Consider the following 14,786-nt stretch of genomic DNA (forward strand, 5'->3'; position numbering starts at 1 on the left):
CTGAGTCAAAAGACATTATAATGGAAGTGAGACAAGTTTTATATAACTTACAATTCATTAACGTCGAAGATAGCAAAATGTATGTAGTACAGATGAGGCAGACATAGAGGAGTATTGTCTTAAGTGCTCATATAGTAATGTAAACTAGAAATTAACACACAGGGACCCCTCTTCAGGGTGAGGCACTTATAAGGAAAACCGTATTTCAACAAAAGGTTTCTGTATAGCCCTGAGTTTTCACGCACGACATGAGTGAAGATCTAAAAATTTCCCACCTACTTTCCACTCATCCGGTCTCTCTCCAGTGTTTCCTCATAGAGCTTTAAGGAAAAATAAATACAGTCCCTATATTCAGAGTTTCTACCCAGTGTGAGTCCCTCTGTGTCTTCGCAGGGACGCGTGATGCCGGAAGGCTTCGCCACACTTCTGACACTCGTAGGGTTTCTCCCCGGTGTGCATCCGCGCGTGCCTCTGCAGGGATGAGGAACACCGGAACGCCTTCCCACACTCCACACACTCGTAGGGCTTCTCTTCACTGTGCGTTCTCACATGCTCCCGAAGGGACGAGGAGTAATCGAAGGCTTTCCCACACTCCGCACACTCATGGCGTTTCCTCCCACTGTGCGTTTTCACGTGCTTTCTAAAGTACTTGGGACAACGGAAACTCCTCCCACATTCGTTACACTCATAGGGTTTCTCCCCAGTGTGCGTCCTCACGTGCGACTGCAGTGAGGACAGGTGCCGGAAGGCTTTGCCACACTGCTGACATTCATAAGGTCTGTCTCCGGTGTGTGTCCTCCCATGTTCTCGAAGGTAGGAGTAAAATCGAAAGGCTTTCCCGCAGTGCTCACATGCATAGGGTTTCTCCCCCGTATGCGTCCTCATGTGTTCTCGTAGGTAGGAGTTACAGCTGAAGCCTTTCCCACATTCCTTACACTCATAGGGCTTCTCGCCAGTGTGCGTTCTTACATGCCGTCTAAGGTGGCACTTGAACATAAAGGCTTTCCCACACACTTTGCATGAGTGGATTTTCTGTCTATAGTGACCTCTCACGTGTCCCCGAAAGGAGGAGAGGCGAGTGAAGGCTTTTCCACATTTCTGACACTTGATGGAGTTTGTACTACTGAGGCTCTTCACGTGTCTCTCAGACGCTCTCCCAGTGTCCTGACAGTGACAGGGTTTGTCCGCACACTCTGGTTCCACGTGAGGGCCTGCACACGAGACACATGTGCAGGCTCGTCCACATTCCTCACAGGGATGAGGTTCATGTCCAGTGGGAGACCTTGGCTGACTCGAGCGGGCTTTTCCACACTTAGCAAACTCATGAGGCTTAACTCCAGGCAGGTGTCCCTCCTCCACAGGAAGATCTGTGACGGGGTGCAGGGTGTCTCCGCATGGATGAGCTTCACCCCTCTCACAGGGAGCCTCCAGCACGTGACTACTGTTCGAAAGAAATAGCACATTACCAGGAATATAATTGTAAGGATTTCTCTATTCATAATTTACAGATGGTTGTTAATAATTACTGCGAATATATTTTGAACAAATGGGTTTGCTCTCTGTACTGCCTGCACTGTTGCAATGTGGAGCAAGCTTGATGTCTGGCTGAGCTCGAAAGCAGCAGTAACATTAGTTCAGTGCTTCTGACAAGTGCAGTTTCCTGATCATTGTTTGCAACCAAATTCTGCACAGACACCCAGCATCTCCAACATGTTTATGAAAATGTTGTCAGGTGGTCATTATCTGAGTGCATGATTGTTCAGCTACAGCTATGCTCCTTCTTTAACTTCAAGTTAGTCTAACGCTCTGCGGAGCCCCCTCCTCCCGTGGAAGTGCTGCTCACCTCAAACGCCTCCCCTGGGTTTGGGGCTGGTCTCCAATGTTGTGAAATGTCCAGTGTTCTCCAGAAAGAGAGCAGGAATCGTTTCCTGTGAATCTGACTATGTTGTCTCCACTAGATATTTCACTCTCCAGGGTTTCCCACTCAGGGCTTGATCCACTGGTTATGGCTTGAGTGCAAGAAGCTGCAACACAGGGTGGCACACAGGTATGTCACAAGGTGCTGCACTTTATTTGATTGTGCTGTGCAGATACCACCTTTTCTACAAACTGAAGGGAAGCCCCTCCACCAGCAAAAAGACTGTGACTTGCTGAAGGCTCAGATAAGAGTTAGCGTTTAGTAGCAATAAAGTATTTCTGGCTGAGGCATGCAGGTTTTTATAAGATATAATGCCATTGCACACTTAACAGATTACAGTATAGTACAAATTTACCTTTTCTAGATATTGTGAAACCAAAATATTTGTAGGATACTGGATTTCTTGCAGGGGTCTGGAACCAAACCTGCAATCTCTCTGAAGTATGTAATTTAATTTACTTAGGAGATAAGAAAATAGACCCTATGTAAATGTATTTCCATGTGCTGATCCCACAATGTGTAAACAAGTTCTATAAGGAAGAATGGGTATGTAAATAAAGAAATAACCTGAGACCTCAGCTATTTGAGACTTTGGCAATATTAGGGAAAATGGGTCAAAATGGCAACTTGTTCACTAAGTACTTCAAGAGAAATGGAAACTGATTTTTTTAATCCTCACCTGAGAATATGTTTTTACTAATTTTAAAGAGAGAGAAGGTAGGGGGAGAGAGAAAGAAACACTGAAGTGAGAGACAAGCATTAACTGGTTGACTCGGTGTGCACCCCAACCGGGGATTCAACCCGCAACCTACGTATCAAACAGCCTTTTGGTGTATGGGACAACACTCCAACCAACTGAGCCACTTGGCCAGGGCCATGAAGACTGAATTTGAGGTAAGTATCACTGAAGCAACACTGGAAGGAAATGGGCAAAATGCATGTGCCCAAATGCTCCCCTTACAAGAGGAGATACAAAAAGTCTTACCAAGTAAGTAAGGATGAATGAAAAGTCCAAGAGGAAGGACAGGTAAGTGATAAATGTCACCCTTTTCAAACACAGATTGAGTCGTGTTTCTAATGGATATGTCCCAGTATCAGTCCCTTGTCTGGAACCTGTTCCCCCTGGGGGTTGGTGCTCTCCAGGTGCTCACGGGCCCCGAGGCCCCGGAGGGAGCAGTCCTCAGTCCCGGTGCTGCCGGGAGAGCAGAGAGCCTGTGGTGCTGCCCTGCTCCTGGAGAAAAGCTCATCATGGGCGAGGATGGAGGGCAACAAACATTCCATGAGATGGGCTAATACTATGATTTTCAAGGCTCTTAATGAGGGGTAAGTATGGGTTTATTTTGCAGCAAGATTCCCATGTTAAACGTGTACTAACCGCAGCATAATGTTCTCCAGGTGAAAACCGTAAGGCTGCTCCTACTGCCCCACAACAAACTGGAGAAACTATGGCCACACCTATAAAATTAACAAACCTCAAACTTTTATTCAAGAGAACTTTTATTTATGTTTAATACATGAAACTTTATCATGGAAAAGCCATTTGACTCTAGGTAGCGTCCACAAATCCTTGAATTGTGTCTGTCCTTTTTTTCAACATATTGCATTCCTTGGCTCCAATGAGAAACAAAAATTGTAAGAAATACATCTTCCCTAAAATCTAACGGAAGGGATGAATGATCCTTACCCACTGAGGCCAGGTTCCTGAAGGTGTCCAGCATCACATCTCTGTAGAGCTTCCTCTGAGCACCATCCAGCAAAGCCCACTCCTCCTGAGTGAAGTTCACAGCCACATCCGCAAAGACCACTGAGTTCTGAAACATCCCACATATTGTTTCAACAAGGCACCACTTCACCAGCACGTGGGGGAGGATGGGGCAGGCTGACAGTCAGGGACCTGGACTCAATTCCTAGGACACCTGAGCTCACGTTCCCATGGGAAATGACAATAAGCAAGCGGACCAAATGCAGCACACTCAGTGATGGCAAGGGCTTGGAACCTGGAAGCAAAGTGCGACAACAAGCGATACACATTTGCATACACACAATTAAAAAGAATGAGTTCTAATGAGCTAGAGCAGATTCTGCGGTAAGCTAAAGACTGAAAAATAAAACTATGGTTTGGATACCGTGGAAATGGATACCGGTTTGCTCAGAGGTTATTTCAAGACCTGAAACCAGGACGTCAGCCCGTCGTGAACACTGTGAGTTCTAGTGCTGTTTGCCCTCACAGATCTCACCTCCAGTGCCAACAGAGTCTGGGAGCCTGGTCTAGTCCTCTTCTATCTGACAAAGATCGACATGTGACCCCTTCCAAGATGAGGTGAACGCTGTGGTCACTGACATAAGCCAGGGCCCAGAGCTTGGCACACCTGTTGGGTAAGAGGAGGGCCAAGTTCCTGAAGATTTGGACAAGCCAGCAGAGCCTCTCTGGCGAACAATGGAGGGCCTGCATTTAAGGACAATGGCCACTCAAAAAAGAATCACTGGGGGGTCCCAAGGTAAGTGAGCCAACTGCCACTTTAAAGGAGAGAAAATAACGAGTAACCTAATTGCTACCTCTGATGCAGTGTCAAATGACAATAAATTCATGAAATAAACAGCCAGCAATTATAAAAAAAATCAGAGATGGTTGAAGATAAAATATATTCTAAAAATTTAAAGGGAAAAAAACCCAAAACATCAATTACAGCAAAAACGATGCCACCTCAACTGAGGCTGCAACTCGGCTTTGCTAACCACACACCTGGTATGAGCTTTCTATTCTAAATATATTCACAAAAACTCATATAAGAGCAATAAAAAATAAAAATAAAAAATAAAGACAAATAATACAACTGAAAAATGGACAAAGAATGTGAGCAGGTATCTTTCCAAAGAAGAAATACAAATGGCCAATCAGCACATGGAAGATGCTAGACTTTAGTCACCAGGAAAACGAAAATCACTGCAGCAGATAGCCCTGGCTGGTGGTGTGGCTCAGTGGACTGAGTGCTGGCCTGCGAACCAAAGGGTAGCCGGTTTGATTCCCAGTTAGGGCACATGCCTGGGTTGCAGGCCAGTTCCCAGCAGGGGACCCTCGAGAGGCAACCGTACACTGATGTTTCCCTCTCTCCTTCCCTTCCCCTGTAAAGATAAATTAAAAAAAAAAAAAAATTTAAATCCTACAGGGGATAGCCACTCACCCCACTAGGGGCGCTGTGGAGCCAGACAAGTGCTGGCCTGGATATGCGGAACCCTCGTGCATGGCTTACGGGAAGTAAAGTGTTAAAGCCACTTCAGAAGACAGCCTGGCAGGTTCTTAAAATGCGGAGCATGGTTCTCACCTAACACAGTACCTCTACTTTTAGGTGTCTACGTGCTCAGGACATCAACACAAAAACTAACACACGTGATTCGCAATAGCCAAAAACTGGAAAGAATGCCACAGTCTGTCAGGTGACTAGGATAAGCGAAATGTGGGACTATTCATGCAATGGAATATGTTTGGCAATAAGAGGAATGAAGTTCTGATTCATGGCACAAAATCAAGGACCCCTAAATACATTATTACCAGACAGACGTCACAAAGACCACAGATAGTGTAGTATCACGTACAGGAGCCAACCTACAGAGACAGAAAATAGATGGAGCATCGCTGGGCGGGGGACAGACTGGATGCCGAGTGACGACCAGTAGACACATGGTTTCTTTTTAGGGCAATAAAAATGTTTCAAATGAGAATATGGGGATAGCGGTACCATTCTGTAAATGAACGAGAAACACTTATGTCAAACAGGTAAACTTTATGGTATTTAAATTCTATCTCAACCAATGCTGTTGAAAAAATAGGTTTGACAAGCTAAAAATATATTCTTCCTAAATTAATGGCGATTTTCTTCAAAAACAATAGAACTTGAGACTATAAAAGAAAGTCTGAAAAGAAGAAATTCAATTCTAGTAACATTAAGAGTTCGTTCACCAGCCCTGACCGGAGTGGCTCGGTTGGTTGGGCGTTGTCCCCCAAAGGGAAATGTCTCCGATTGATGCCGGGTCAGGGCTCATGCCTGGGTTGTAGGTTCGGTCACCAGCTGAGGCATATGAGAGGCAACCAACTGATGTTTCTCACATCATTGTTTCTTTCCCTCTCTTTCTCCCTCCTTCCCTCCCTCTCCCCCTCTCTAAAAAAGATAAAGAAATATTTTTTAAAAAAGAGTTCATTCACCAGGACAGAATAAAGACAGTTGAAAGATAAACCACGCTTTTCAAAATGTGTACAGTATCCGCACACGACAGGGGATTCCTGCCCAGAGTGTCTAGAAAACATCAGACATAGAAAATAATAAAATGTGACCAAATGACTGAAAACAGTTTCACAGAAGGTGAAACACTACATGCTCAGCCTCAATGGTGATCGGTAAGAAACACATGTCACCAGGAGATGCTGGGTCATACATTTTTGATAAACAAAAATGAACTTAGGTAACATAAGTTGTGGACACAAGAACAAAAGGTATGGCGGGGATGGGGGGTTGTCAATTCATACGCTCCGCCATCACTTCCTGGGAAATTTAAACTTATCCATAAGTATGACCCCACGATTTGTCTCCGAAACGTAGAAACTGCAGTTGCAATGTCCATTTGGAGATGACACCCAGAATGCCTGCGGTAAATTTGCTGACTAGCCAAAAATGCCCTTAGAAAAACTCCGACTGCAGTGGAATGGATGAGAAAACTGGGGACCAAGCCTGACACAAGGGCATGTTAAACAGACGAGGGCTAGGCATCACAGAGAAGCCTCTGTGTGACAGTGACAGTGAACTAATTTTAACATTCACTAATTGGAAATCTAAGGGGCAAAAATCAAACAACACACTACTTGGCGATGAATAAGAACTGGTAAAGGTATAAAGAATGACACTGACTCAGGAGGGCAGTCACCCTGGCAGCCGGAGCAAGATGAGACACAGCAGCAGCACGCAGAGGCTGGGGGTGCCAGCAGCTGCCCAGGGCCTGGCTCCTCACCTAAGCAGTGAGTGCACGGCTGTTTGCCTCATTGTTCATCTCATCGCGAGATTCAAGCCAACATTTTACATATAGCCCCAGGGCATCCACAGTACACCTCAGGGCAAACCGCTCCAGCCCACGTGCAGGGGGGGGTCTCCCCAGGTTCCGTGGCTTCTCTGGGCACCAACTGCTCCTTTCGGGTGGTTCTGGGAGCTGGATGCCACTTCTAGCGGGAGGCACCCAGCAGGGGCCCGCTGCACTTTCCCTCATCTCCTCCACAGGACCAGCTTTGGGAGCAGCTTGTTCCCACCCAGGTGAAACACCCGATTCAAGCTCCGTGGTCATTTGAATGAGAGAAGGACCCCTGTCCCAGAGTGTGAATGAGACCCCACACAATCACTGCCTCCACCTGTGTTCCAGGTTAAACTAGGGAGGGAAACGCTAGGTCACTATTACGGATTCAAGTAACTGGAAACTGAGCATCTCTTTCAGAAAACAAGTGTTGGTTTATTATTATCATCATGTTTCAGAGAACAATCAGAATTGACCACATCTGCTGAAAACTGAGGCTGGAAAAAGGGAAAGCTCCGTGCTGAGCTGGGCACAGAAGGGGCTGGGATGCTCACGGTGTCCGATAACAATCCCGTACCCTCCTTGAGCCCTGTGCTCCTAGAAACATTGCTGCAGGTGAAAGGAACTCTCCATACGTTTGTTCTGGAGAAAGGCACACTACAGGAACCCTCCCCCCTTTTTACTCATGATAAGGCTGGACCCAGACCCCACAAAATCCCGGTTCTGTGTCTCATCATTGACCAGGTGAACTGCTCATTGCCACTGACCAAGCATAGCAAATGATTGTTGGCCAGACTTGGTTCAGCCTCCCCAATCCTGCCAGACAGCTGAACTTTGACCCACCTTCATCCAGCCAGGGGACACCCCTTACCAACCTGGGGACACTAACCTGGGGACCTGCCATCCCCACCTCACATGGTACATCCTAGCTTTGCGGACTCCTCTCTGTAAAAGCAAAACAACTCCTTTTTCGGTACTTGGAGACCCTGTGATGACAGCATCCTCCGTGCTGCACAGCTCCTGTCCTGCGTGCAATGGCCCCTCCTCCCCATCCTTTCAAGGACTCTTTTAAATGAAAGTCTCTCCTTCCAGAGCTTGGATGTTTCCTATTTCACAGCCTTGTCTGAGTAATCACAAATTCCCATTTTTTAAATCCAAGATTTAGCCAGCCTTCTGTCCTCCCCACAGCACCTTGAGTTTGGACCCCTTCCTCCACGTGTTCCAGCTGGCGCCCTCAGAACAAGCATTAAGTTGCAGAACAAGCCCCTGCTGACCCGAGCTGGGAGTTCACTCAGTATGTGGAGGACAGTCCCATCCCACAGTTCCCAGAAAAAAACCGAGCCCAGAGCATGTCTGTCCCAGGCCAGAATATAGTGTGTGGTGTCTTTTTTAATTTTTATTTATTGATTGATTTTAGAGCAATAGGAAGGGAGAGAGAGAAACATCAACCTGTTCCACCCATTTATGCACTCACTGGTTGATTCTTATGTGTGCCCTGACTGGCGATTGAACCTGCAACCTTGATGTATCAGGACTACACTCCAAGCCACTGACCCACCAGGCCAGGGCAGTACGCAGGAAAGATTTCACAACATGAGCCCAGGTGATTTTGAGAGTACATTTTTAAAGGTGGGGACAGTGAAACAAGGACTTAGGATAAAACCAGTGACAGGAGAGACCCTAGGTGGGGCTGCTTTGGCTCTCTAGAAATGTTATAGGCAAGGAATGGGATTCGGGTCTGGATTTCCCAGGGAAGTAATAGGACACCGGGAACCCACTCCCTGCGGAGGAAAGAGATTCGGGTCTGGATTTCCCGGGGTGGGGGAAGACGGAGGAGAGGGATGTGGGATGTCAGACCCACAGTCATTTCCAGTCGGTTCCGGCCAGTGGAACCAGCCCCTCCAGGTCTCAAGGTGGACCCCAAGCATTCACCATCCGGAGGCTCCGGTGTACATTCCTGGGTCCTTCCGGCATCTAATTCTCCAGGGCTGCGGACAGGATGAGCCAGACAAGTGGGGCCACGACCGAACAAGCGCTAGGGGTCCCCAAAACAACGATCACGTGGGCTGCGAAAGCACCGTCTCCGAGCCTGATTGAGTGGCACTCAAAGGTCCCGCGTTCTGACTGGACCATGAACTCTAATTGGCTAGATCTGAGGCACACATAAGACCCTGGTTTGACAGAAGGCGGGATCCTCCAGAGTTCCCTAGCCCCGCCCAGTAACACGATTACATTCCGGCCCCACACCGTCTCCTCTGATTGGACAGTTATGGTCCCTGGGGGCCAAGGACGCGCAGAGACAGAGGTCACGTGGAGAAATCCCGCAGGAATTTCTGATTCCGCAGGAACGCTGATTCAGCGCGTCACCTCTTCCCTGCAACAGCTTTAGAGACCGCACAGGCGGATGTTAGAAAAGTGCAGAAAAAAACCCACTCAGGGTGCTGGTGACTCCGCATCAACCCACAGGACAGTAGCTTCTCCGGATTTGAGAAGTTCTAACTCACTTCTCCCTCAGATGGCACCTAGTCCAGAACGAGACAGGGAAGGGGTGGGCCAGGTGGCATGATCACCACGAATCTGTTCCCTTCATAAATTCTCACCAGTGATGCAGGATACAGCAAGGGAAAACATTCTAAGGCACCTTTTATTTTTTTAAATAATTGGAAACTGCTTCTCTCTTTCAGAGAACATCGGTTCACTATTAAACTCATGATAAATTGCAAATAAGTAAATCAGAATAGAACATGTCAGGCCTTTATAGGTCACGTATTTGGAGAATGTGCATAATTCCGACTATTAGGTTTTAACATGAAGCAGAGTGTCGCCAACTCTGCACCTCCGTACGGAAGAATCACTATTATTTTAATGACTTCATCAATCCATCTCTTCTCACTTTAACGCGTGAAAGTTTCTGCATTTTCCCCACAACAGCAGGGGGACGTTCCTAAGACACTTCCCCTGGAGGCATTCGCAGGGCGCCAGCACTACACGACTCCCCGCTGAGGACGGACACTGAGGTCGGGACCCAGAGGACGCTTTCAGGGGACCTCCTTGGACAGGAGGCCAAGATCACACCCCTCGGCTGAGGGCCGAAACTACAGTCTGGAAGTCGGGGAGAGGGAGGCCCGATGCGCGTTCACGGCCCATTCCAGCCGAATAGAACCAGCCCTTCCCGCCGCTCTCCAGTCGCACCGCGCACTCACCATCTCCACGCTACTCGGGGAAACGACGCCCAGCAGCTCCGCAACCGCCGCAGGGGAGAGCGACGGTGACGGGACCCCTGAGGTCACGCGTGGAACACGCACTGTAGCGCAACTGCGGATGAGAGCGAAGACGGGTGACTGCTGAGCGGAAGCAGGGGTCACGTGGCTGAGGAAGGCGGAAGTGCGTGTCTTTGACCGTGGTACGTGTCTGCCACCGTTCTCCCCAGAGCTGACCATCCGGAAGGTCACTTAAGAGTCGCGAGTGCTCCTGAACTGGCGAGCGACTGTCCGCCCAACCTCCTCGGCACTTTCTTGGCCTTTTGCTGGACCAGGAAGTCCTGAGTCAATTTCCCAGCGGAGCACCACTTTTCCGGACCCACAACAAGCGATCTCTGCGGTCAGTCAGCCTGTGGGGCTACAAGAGCAATGTGGATATTAGACCCTTGCTCAAGAATGAAGAATTTGAAGTGTGACCTTTGACATCAGCAGGTCCGCCCTCCTTCCCACCCCCACATTAAGGCTTGAGGTCAGCAACAAGAGGTCCGGGATCCTTCATCCATGGCAAGGGGAGCCCGCCGCTTGCCATCCATTACACAAGCACAAGGTGTGCGATGTTAGAATTCAGGTGTGCATTTGCACTGAAAGGAAATTTATGTCAAATCAGGTTTCCAGTCAGTCCCTGTGAATTTTGAAATGTAAAAGGCTGTATTTACTTAAGATTGCTTAGTGACGTTGCACAGCTTTGTGAGACTACCAAAAACCACTGAGTTTTACACTCAAAAGTATGCGTGTGATGGTATGTGAATTGAGTCTCCAATTTTAAGAAAATCGTAAAGTCGTTAATAGCCAAGGTAAACACTGTGTTCTGGCCACCACTAACATACTTTCTGTCTCTAGAGTTGCCTGAATATCTTCTATGGAATCATACACCGTGTGGCCTGTTGTGTCTGGCTTCTTTCACTGAGCATCAGCCTTTCAAAGTTCATTCATGTTGTAGCGAGTGTCAGTGCTTTATTCCTTTTTGTGGCCAATTAGCATTGTATTCTATGCATATGCTATGTTTATTCTATGTATATATTTATTCCTTCAGCCACTGATGGACATTTGGAACATGCACACTTTTGAATAGTGCTACAGTGAACATCCACATACACAAGTTTGAGTATCTGTTTCAGTACAGGGAGGAGTGGTAGCTTTGAATCATAGGTACCTCTAAGTGTAACTATGAGGAGCCATCAAGCTCTTTTCCGCCGTGGCAGCACCATTTCACGTCCGCACCAACTATGGACAAGGGTTCCAAAATTCTCCACATCTGGGACAACACTTGTTTCTGATGTTCAGACTGTAGCCATCCTATTGGGTGTAAAGTGGTACCTCCTTGTAGTTTTGATTCATATTTTCCTGATGGTTAGTGATATTTTTGTGTGTTTCTTGTTCATGGATATTTCACCTTGGAAGGATGTCTGTTTCAACCCTTTGCCCATTTTTTAATTGGGTTGTTTTATTTTTGCTATTGAGATGTAAAGATTCTTTGTGTATTCTGGGTAGTAAACCTTATCATGATTTACAAATATGTTCATTTATACTCTGGTTTCTCTTCAGACCATATAAATCTTGTGCGTTTTACAAATATGTTCATTCATAGTGGGTGTCTTTTTACTCTTTACAAAACTTTTTTTATAAAGACCAACTTTAAGAAGCATTTACCAAACTGAAGTTCACGCTGTGTTTCCTTCATTGCTGGGTTATCCAGGGCAGCCTGGTGCTGGTGGGGGTGAGAATTCTAGCAGAGCCACTTTCAAGTCCCAGAACTGGGAAGAAGCCTGATAAAACACATGTCCCTAGACAGTTTTTTAATGTGAAAAGCCATAATGTTCAAGGTAACAAAGCTTCCACTTTAAGTTATAATGGTCCAATATGCCAATGTACTTGTATTATACTTCTGTACTTTCATAGTTTTGTTACCAATGTAAAAGTTATTTTTTTAAGATTTTATTTATTTCTAGAGAGAGGGGAAGAGAGGGAGAAAAACATCGATGTGAGAGACTGATTACCTTTAATACCAGCCCCTGGCTGGGGACTGAAAGAACCGGCAACCGTTTGCTTTGTGGGATGATGCCCAAGCGACAGAGCCATGCTACTCAGGGTCATTAATATTTTGATCAGGTGAAGAAAAGCCCCTTCACCTCATTATTTAGAAAAGCATGGCTATTACTGAACATTTGTTCTGTTTGTAAAATTTAGAAGTGGGGATCCAGAAGTTCTAAGGAAAACTGGGTAGTAGTATTAAAAGAATTTTATGAAAATGATGCATCTGTTGGCTAAGTATTGACATTGTGCTGCCACCGCCCTCTCCTTTGTTTCAATATGCCCCATCTCTACGCGTATTGTAGTCAGCGGGGACGTTACTCAGTATAATTTTACGGTTTTTACATTAGGTTTCATTACACTTATTTTGATACTTGAATCATTTCAGTTTTACTTTTGTACATGTTATGTTTTAAATCGTTCAACTCCTTTCTATACATACTAATTAGAAAAATTTTTAGTCCTGGCTGGTGTAGCTCAGTGGATTGAGCGGCGGGCCTGCAAACCAGAGTATCGCTGTTCGATTCCCAGTCAGGACACATGTCTGGGTTGCAGGCCAGTTCCCAACAGGGGATGCACAAGAGGCAACCATATATTGATATTTCTCTCCCTCTCTCCTTCCCTTCCCCTCTAAAGATAAATAAATAAAATATTTTTTTTAAAAAGGAAAATTTTTATATTAAGTTGATATCCTAAAAACCTGTTAAGTCATTTTTTTCCTGCTGGTTACCCTTATATGCTTTCAAGGTTCTATAGGGTTCTATGCATACAACTGTTTCGGCTCTGAAACAAGTCACCTTCTTCTTCCTTTCCTAACTGATACCTCTTTCTCATGGCGCTGACGCACATACCTAGTCAACCAACGACTGCAGGGGGACTGGAGCGATGTGTATTGTTTTGTGCATAATTTTATTGAACAAGAGAGTATTGAATATTCTATTTCAATATTATCTTCTTCCATAAACATTTTTTTAAAGAGGGCCTTCAGAAAATTTTGAATGTTTTCATCAATCCCTAAATTACCAATAAATTTGTCACCGATGAGTACTGAATAGTATAAAATGATTTTTATCCATCTATTGAGATAATTAGAGATAGATTTTTAAAATATGGTACCACAACATTTTACTGTAAAATATACATGCAGAAAAATGCATGAAACTCTATCTTTAATCCTCACCTAAAAACATGTTTATTGATTTCAGAGAGTGAGGAAGGGGGAGAGAGGGGGTGGGGAGGGAGCATCAACAAGAGAAAGAAACGCCGATTGGCTGCCTTCCACACGTGCCCCAGGCAGGCCGAACCCCCAACACAGGTGTGTGCCCTGTCTGGGGATTGAACCTGCAACTTTTTTGGTGCACAGGACAATGCTCTCATCAACTGAGCCACCTGGCCAGGGTCATAAGACGTCTATAGGACAAAACTATTACAAAATAAACATCCATGACATCATACCCAAACAAGGCAGCAAGGCCACCCCCACCCCACATCCCACTGGCTGATGCCCTGTCAGAAGCCCCACCCTGCCCTCTCAAAGTCACCAACATCCCAAACTAATTCAAGATAATTTCCTTTTCCCCTGGGTGGTGTGGCTCAGTGGATTGAGTTCTGGCCTGCAAACCAAAAGGTTACTGGTTGGATTCCCAGTCAGGGCATGTACCTGGGTTGTGGGCCAGGTCCCCAGCTGGGGACATGCAAGAGGCAACCACACATTGATGTTTCTCTCCCTCTTTCTCCCTCCTTTCCCCTCTGTCTAAAAATTGATAAATAAAATCTGTTTTAAAAGAAGATAATTTCCTTTTGTTTCTGTTTACTTTTGTCACCTGTATAGGCAATACTTTCCATTTTATATTGCATGTAAATAGAATCACACAGAATGTACTATTTTATATCAAATGTCTTTTGTTCAGAAATGTTTAGTCTTCCAGAGCTTCGCCCTTTATTCACGTTTATTCATCTATTTTTACCCTTGGAGGATTTTACCTTTTTCGTGTATTGATTCAACTGCCAATGTACGGTGGCTCCTATTTTGGCAGTTTTACAGTTCTGCTATTAGAATAATGTTTCTAATAATAATAAAATTCTTTTTAAATGTTTTTTTTAAATTGTAGTAAAATCCAGTAACATTCTTACACCTGTATCTTCTGCTTCGGTTTGTCCAATCTCATCCCCACTCCACATACTGCAGGCCGGACCCACACGCTGCACCCAGCGTGGCTCCAGGGGCTTACATCTCAGTGGACAGCAACTCCGCCCGGCCCTTCGTTCCTGTACAAAAGAATGGGGTCACCCTTGACTCCTCCTCTCCCCCTACCTCCAGTCCATCAAGAAATTCTGATGGCTCTGAACTTAAAATTAGATCCACGAGAATAGCATCCATCCTCAAGGTAACTGAGGGGTCTTGGGGAGCTGCCCCACCAGGTTGCGTTCGGGCTCCATGTCTCTCACCACCAAAGCCAGTCTACCATGGCCACCACTGCTTCACAACTTGACCTGCTCCCCCACCCGCCCCAGCGCCATCC

General features: G+C 46.0%; 2 protein-coding genes and 1 long non-coding RNA gene across 6 annotated transcripts in view; 1 reads left to right on the top strand and 2 right to left on the bottom strand.

Moving 5' to 3' along the window:
- Window positions 1-10,439, bottom strand: LOC119063733 (zinc finger protein 77-like). Of its 4 annotated transcripts, XM_053658373.1 has the most exons (5): window positions 10,177-10,251; window positions 5,527-5,659; window positions 3,603-3,915; window positions 1,844-2,024; window positions 1-1,441 (listed from the first exon to the last, which is right to left on the bottom strand). In XM_053658373.1, exons 3-5 carry the CDS (start codon window positions 3,736-3,738, stop codon window positions 361-363), a joined length of 1,398 nt encoding a protein of 465 aa, XP_053514348.1. In that variant the 5' UTR covers window positions 3,739-3,915; window positions 5,527-5,659; window positions 10,177-10,251; the 3' UTR covers window positions 1-360. The 4 variants fall into 4 exon arrangements, with proteins under 4 accessions (XP_053514348.1, XP_037021099.2, XP_053514346.1 ...); XM_037165204.2 differs by lacking the exon at window positions 5,527-5,659 and having other exon boundaries at window positions 1-1,438; window positions 3,603-3,729; window positions 10,177-10,439; XM_053658371.1 differs by lacking the exon at window positions 5,527-5,659 and having other exon boundaries at window positions 3,603-3,729; window positions 10,177-10,439.
- Window positions 10,317-14,786, top strand: part of LOC128626342 (uncharacterized) — a 4,717-nt gene continuing 247 nt past the window's right edge. The window contains exons 1-2 of the long non-coding RNA XR_008390273.1: window positions 10,317-10,780; window positions 14,453-14,651. This is a non-coding gene — a long non-coding RNA (uncharacterized LOC128626342). The remainder of the gene's footprint in view (window positions 10,781-14,452; window positions 14,652-14,786) is intronic.
- The window catches only part of LOC119063731 (zinc finger protein 763-like), a 19,954-nt gene continuing 19,537 nt past the window's right edge, over window positions 14,370-14,786 (bottom strand). The window contains exon 5 of the transcript XR_008390271.1: window positions 14,370-14,532. The gene's annotated coding sequence lies outside the window, so the exon portion shown is untranslated. The remainder of the gene's footprint in view (window positions 14,533-14,786) is intronic.

This window comes from Artibeus jamaicensis, unplaced genomic scaffold, assembly GCF_021234435.1.
Source record: "Artibeus jamaicensis isolate MK-2021 breed Jamaican fruit bat unplaced genomic scaffold, CSHL_Jam_final scaffold_537, whole genome shotgun sequence".
NCBI lineage: Eukaryota > Metazoa > Chordata > Mammalia > Chiroptera > Phyllostomidae > Artibeus > Artibeus jamaicensis.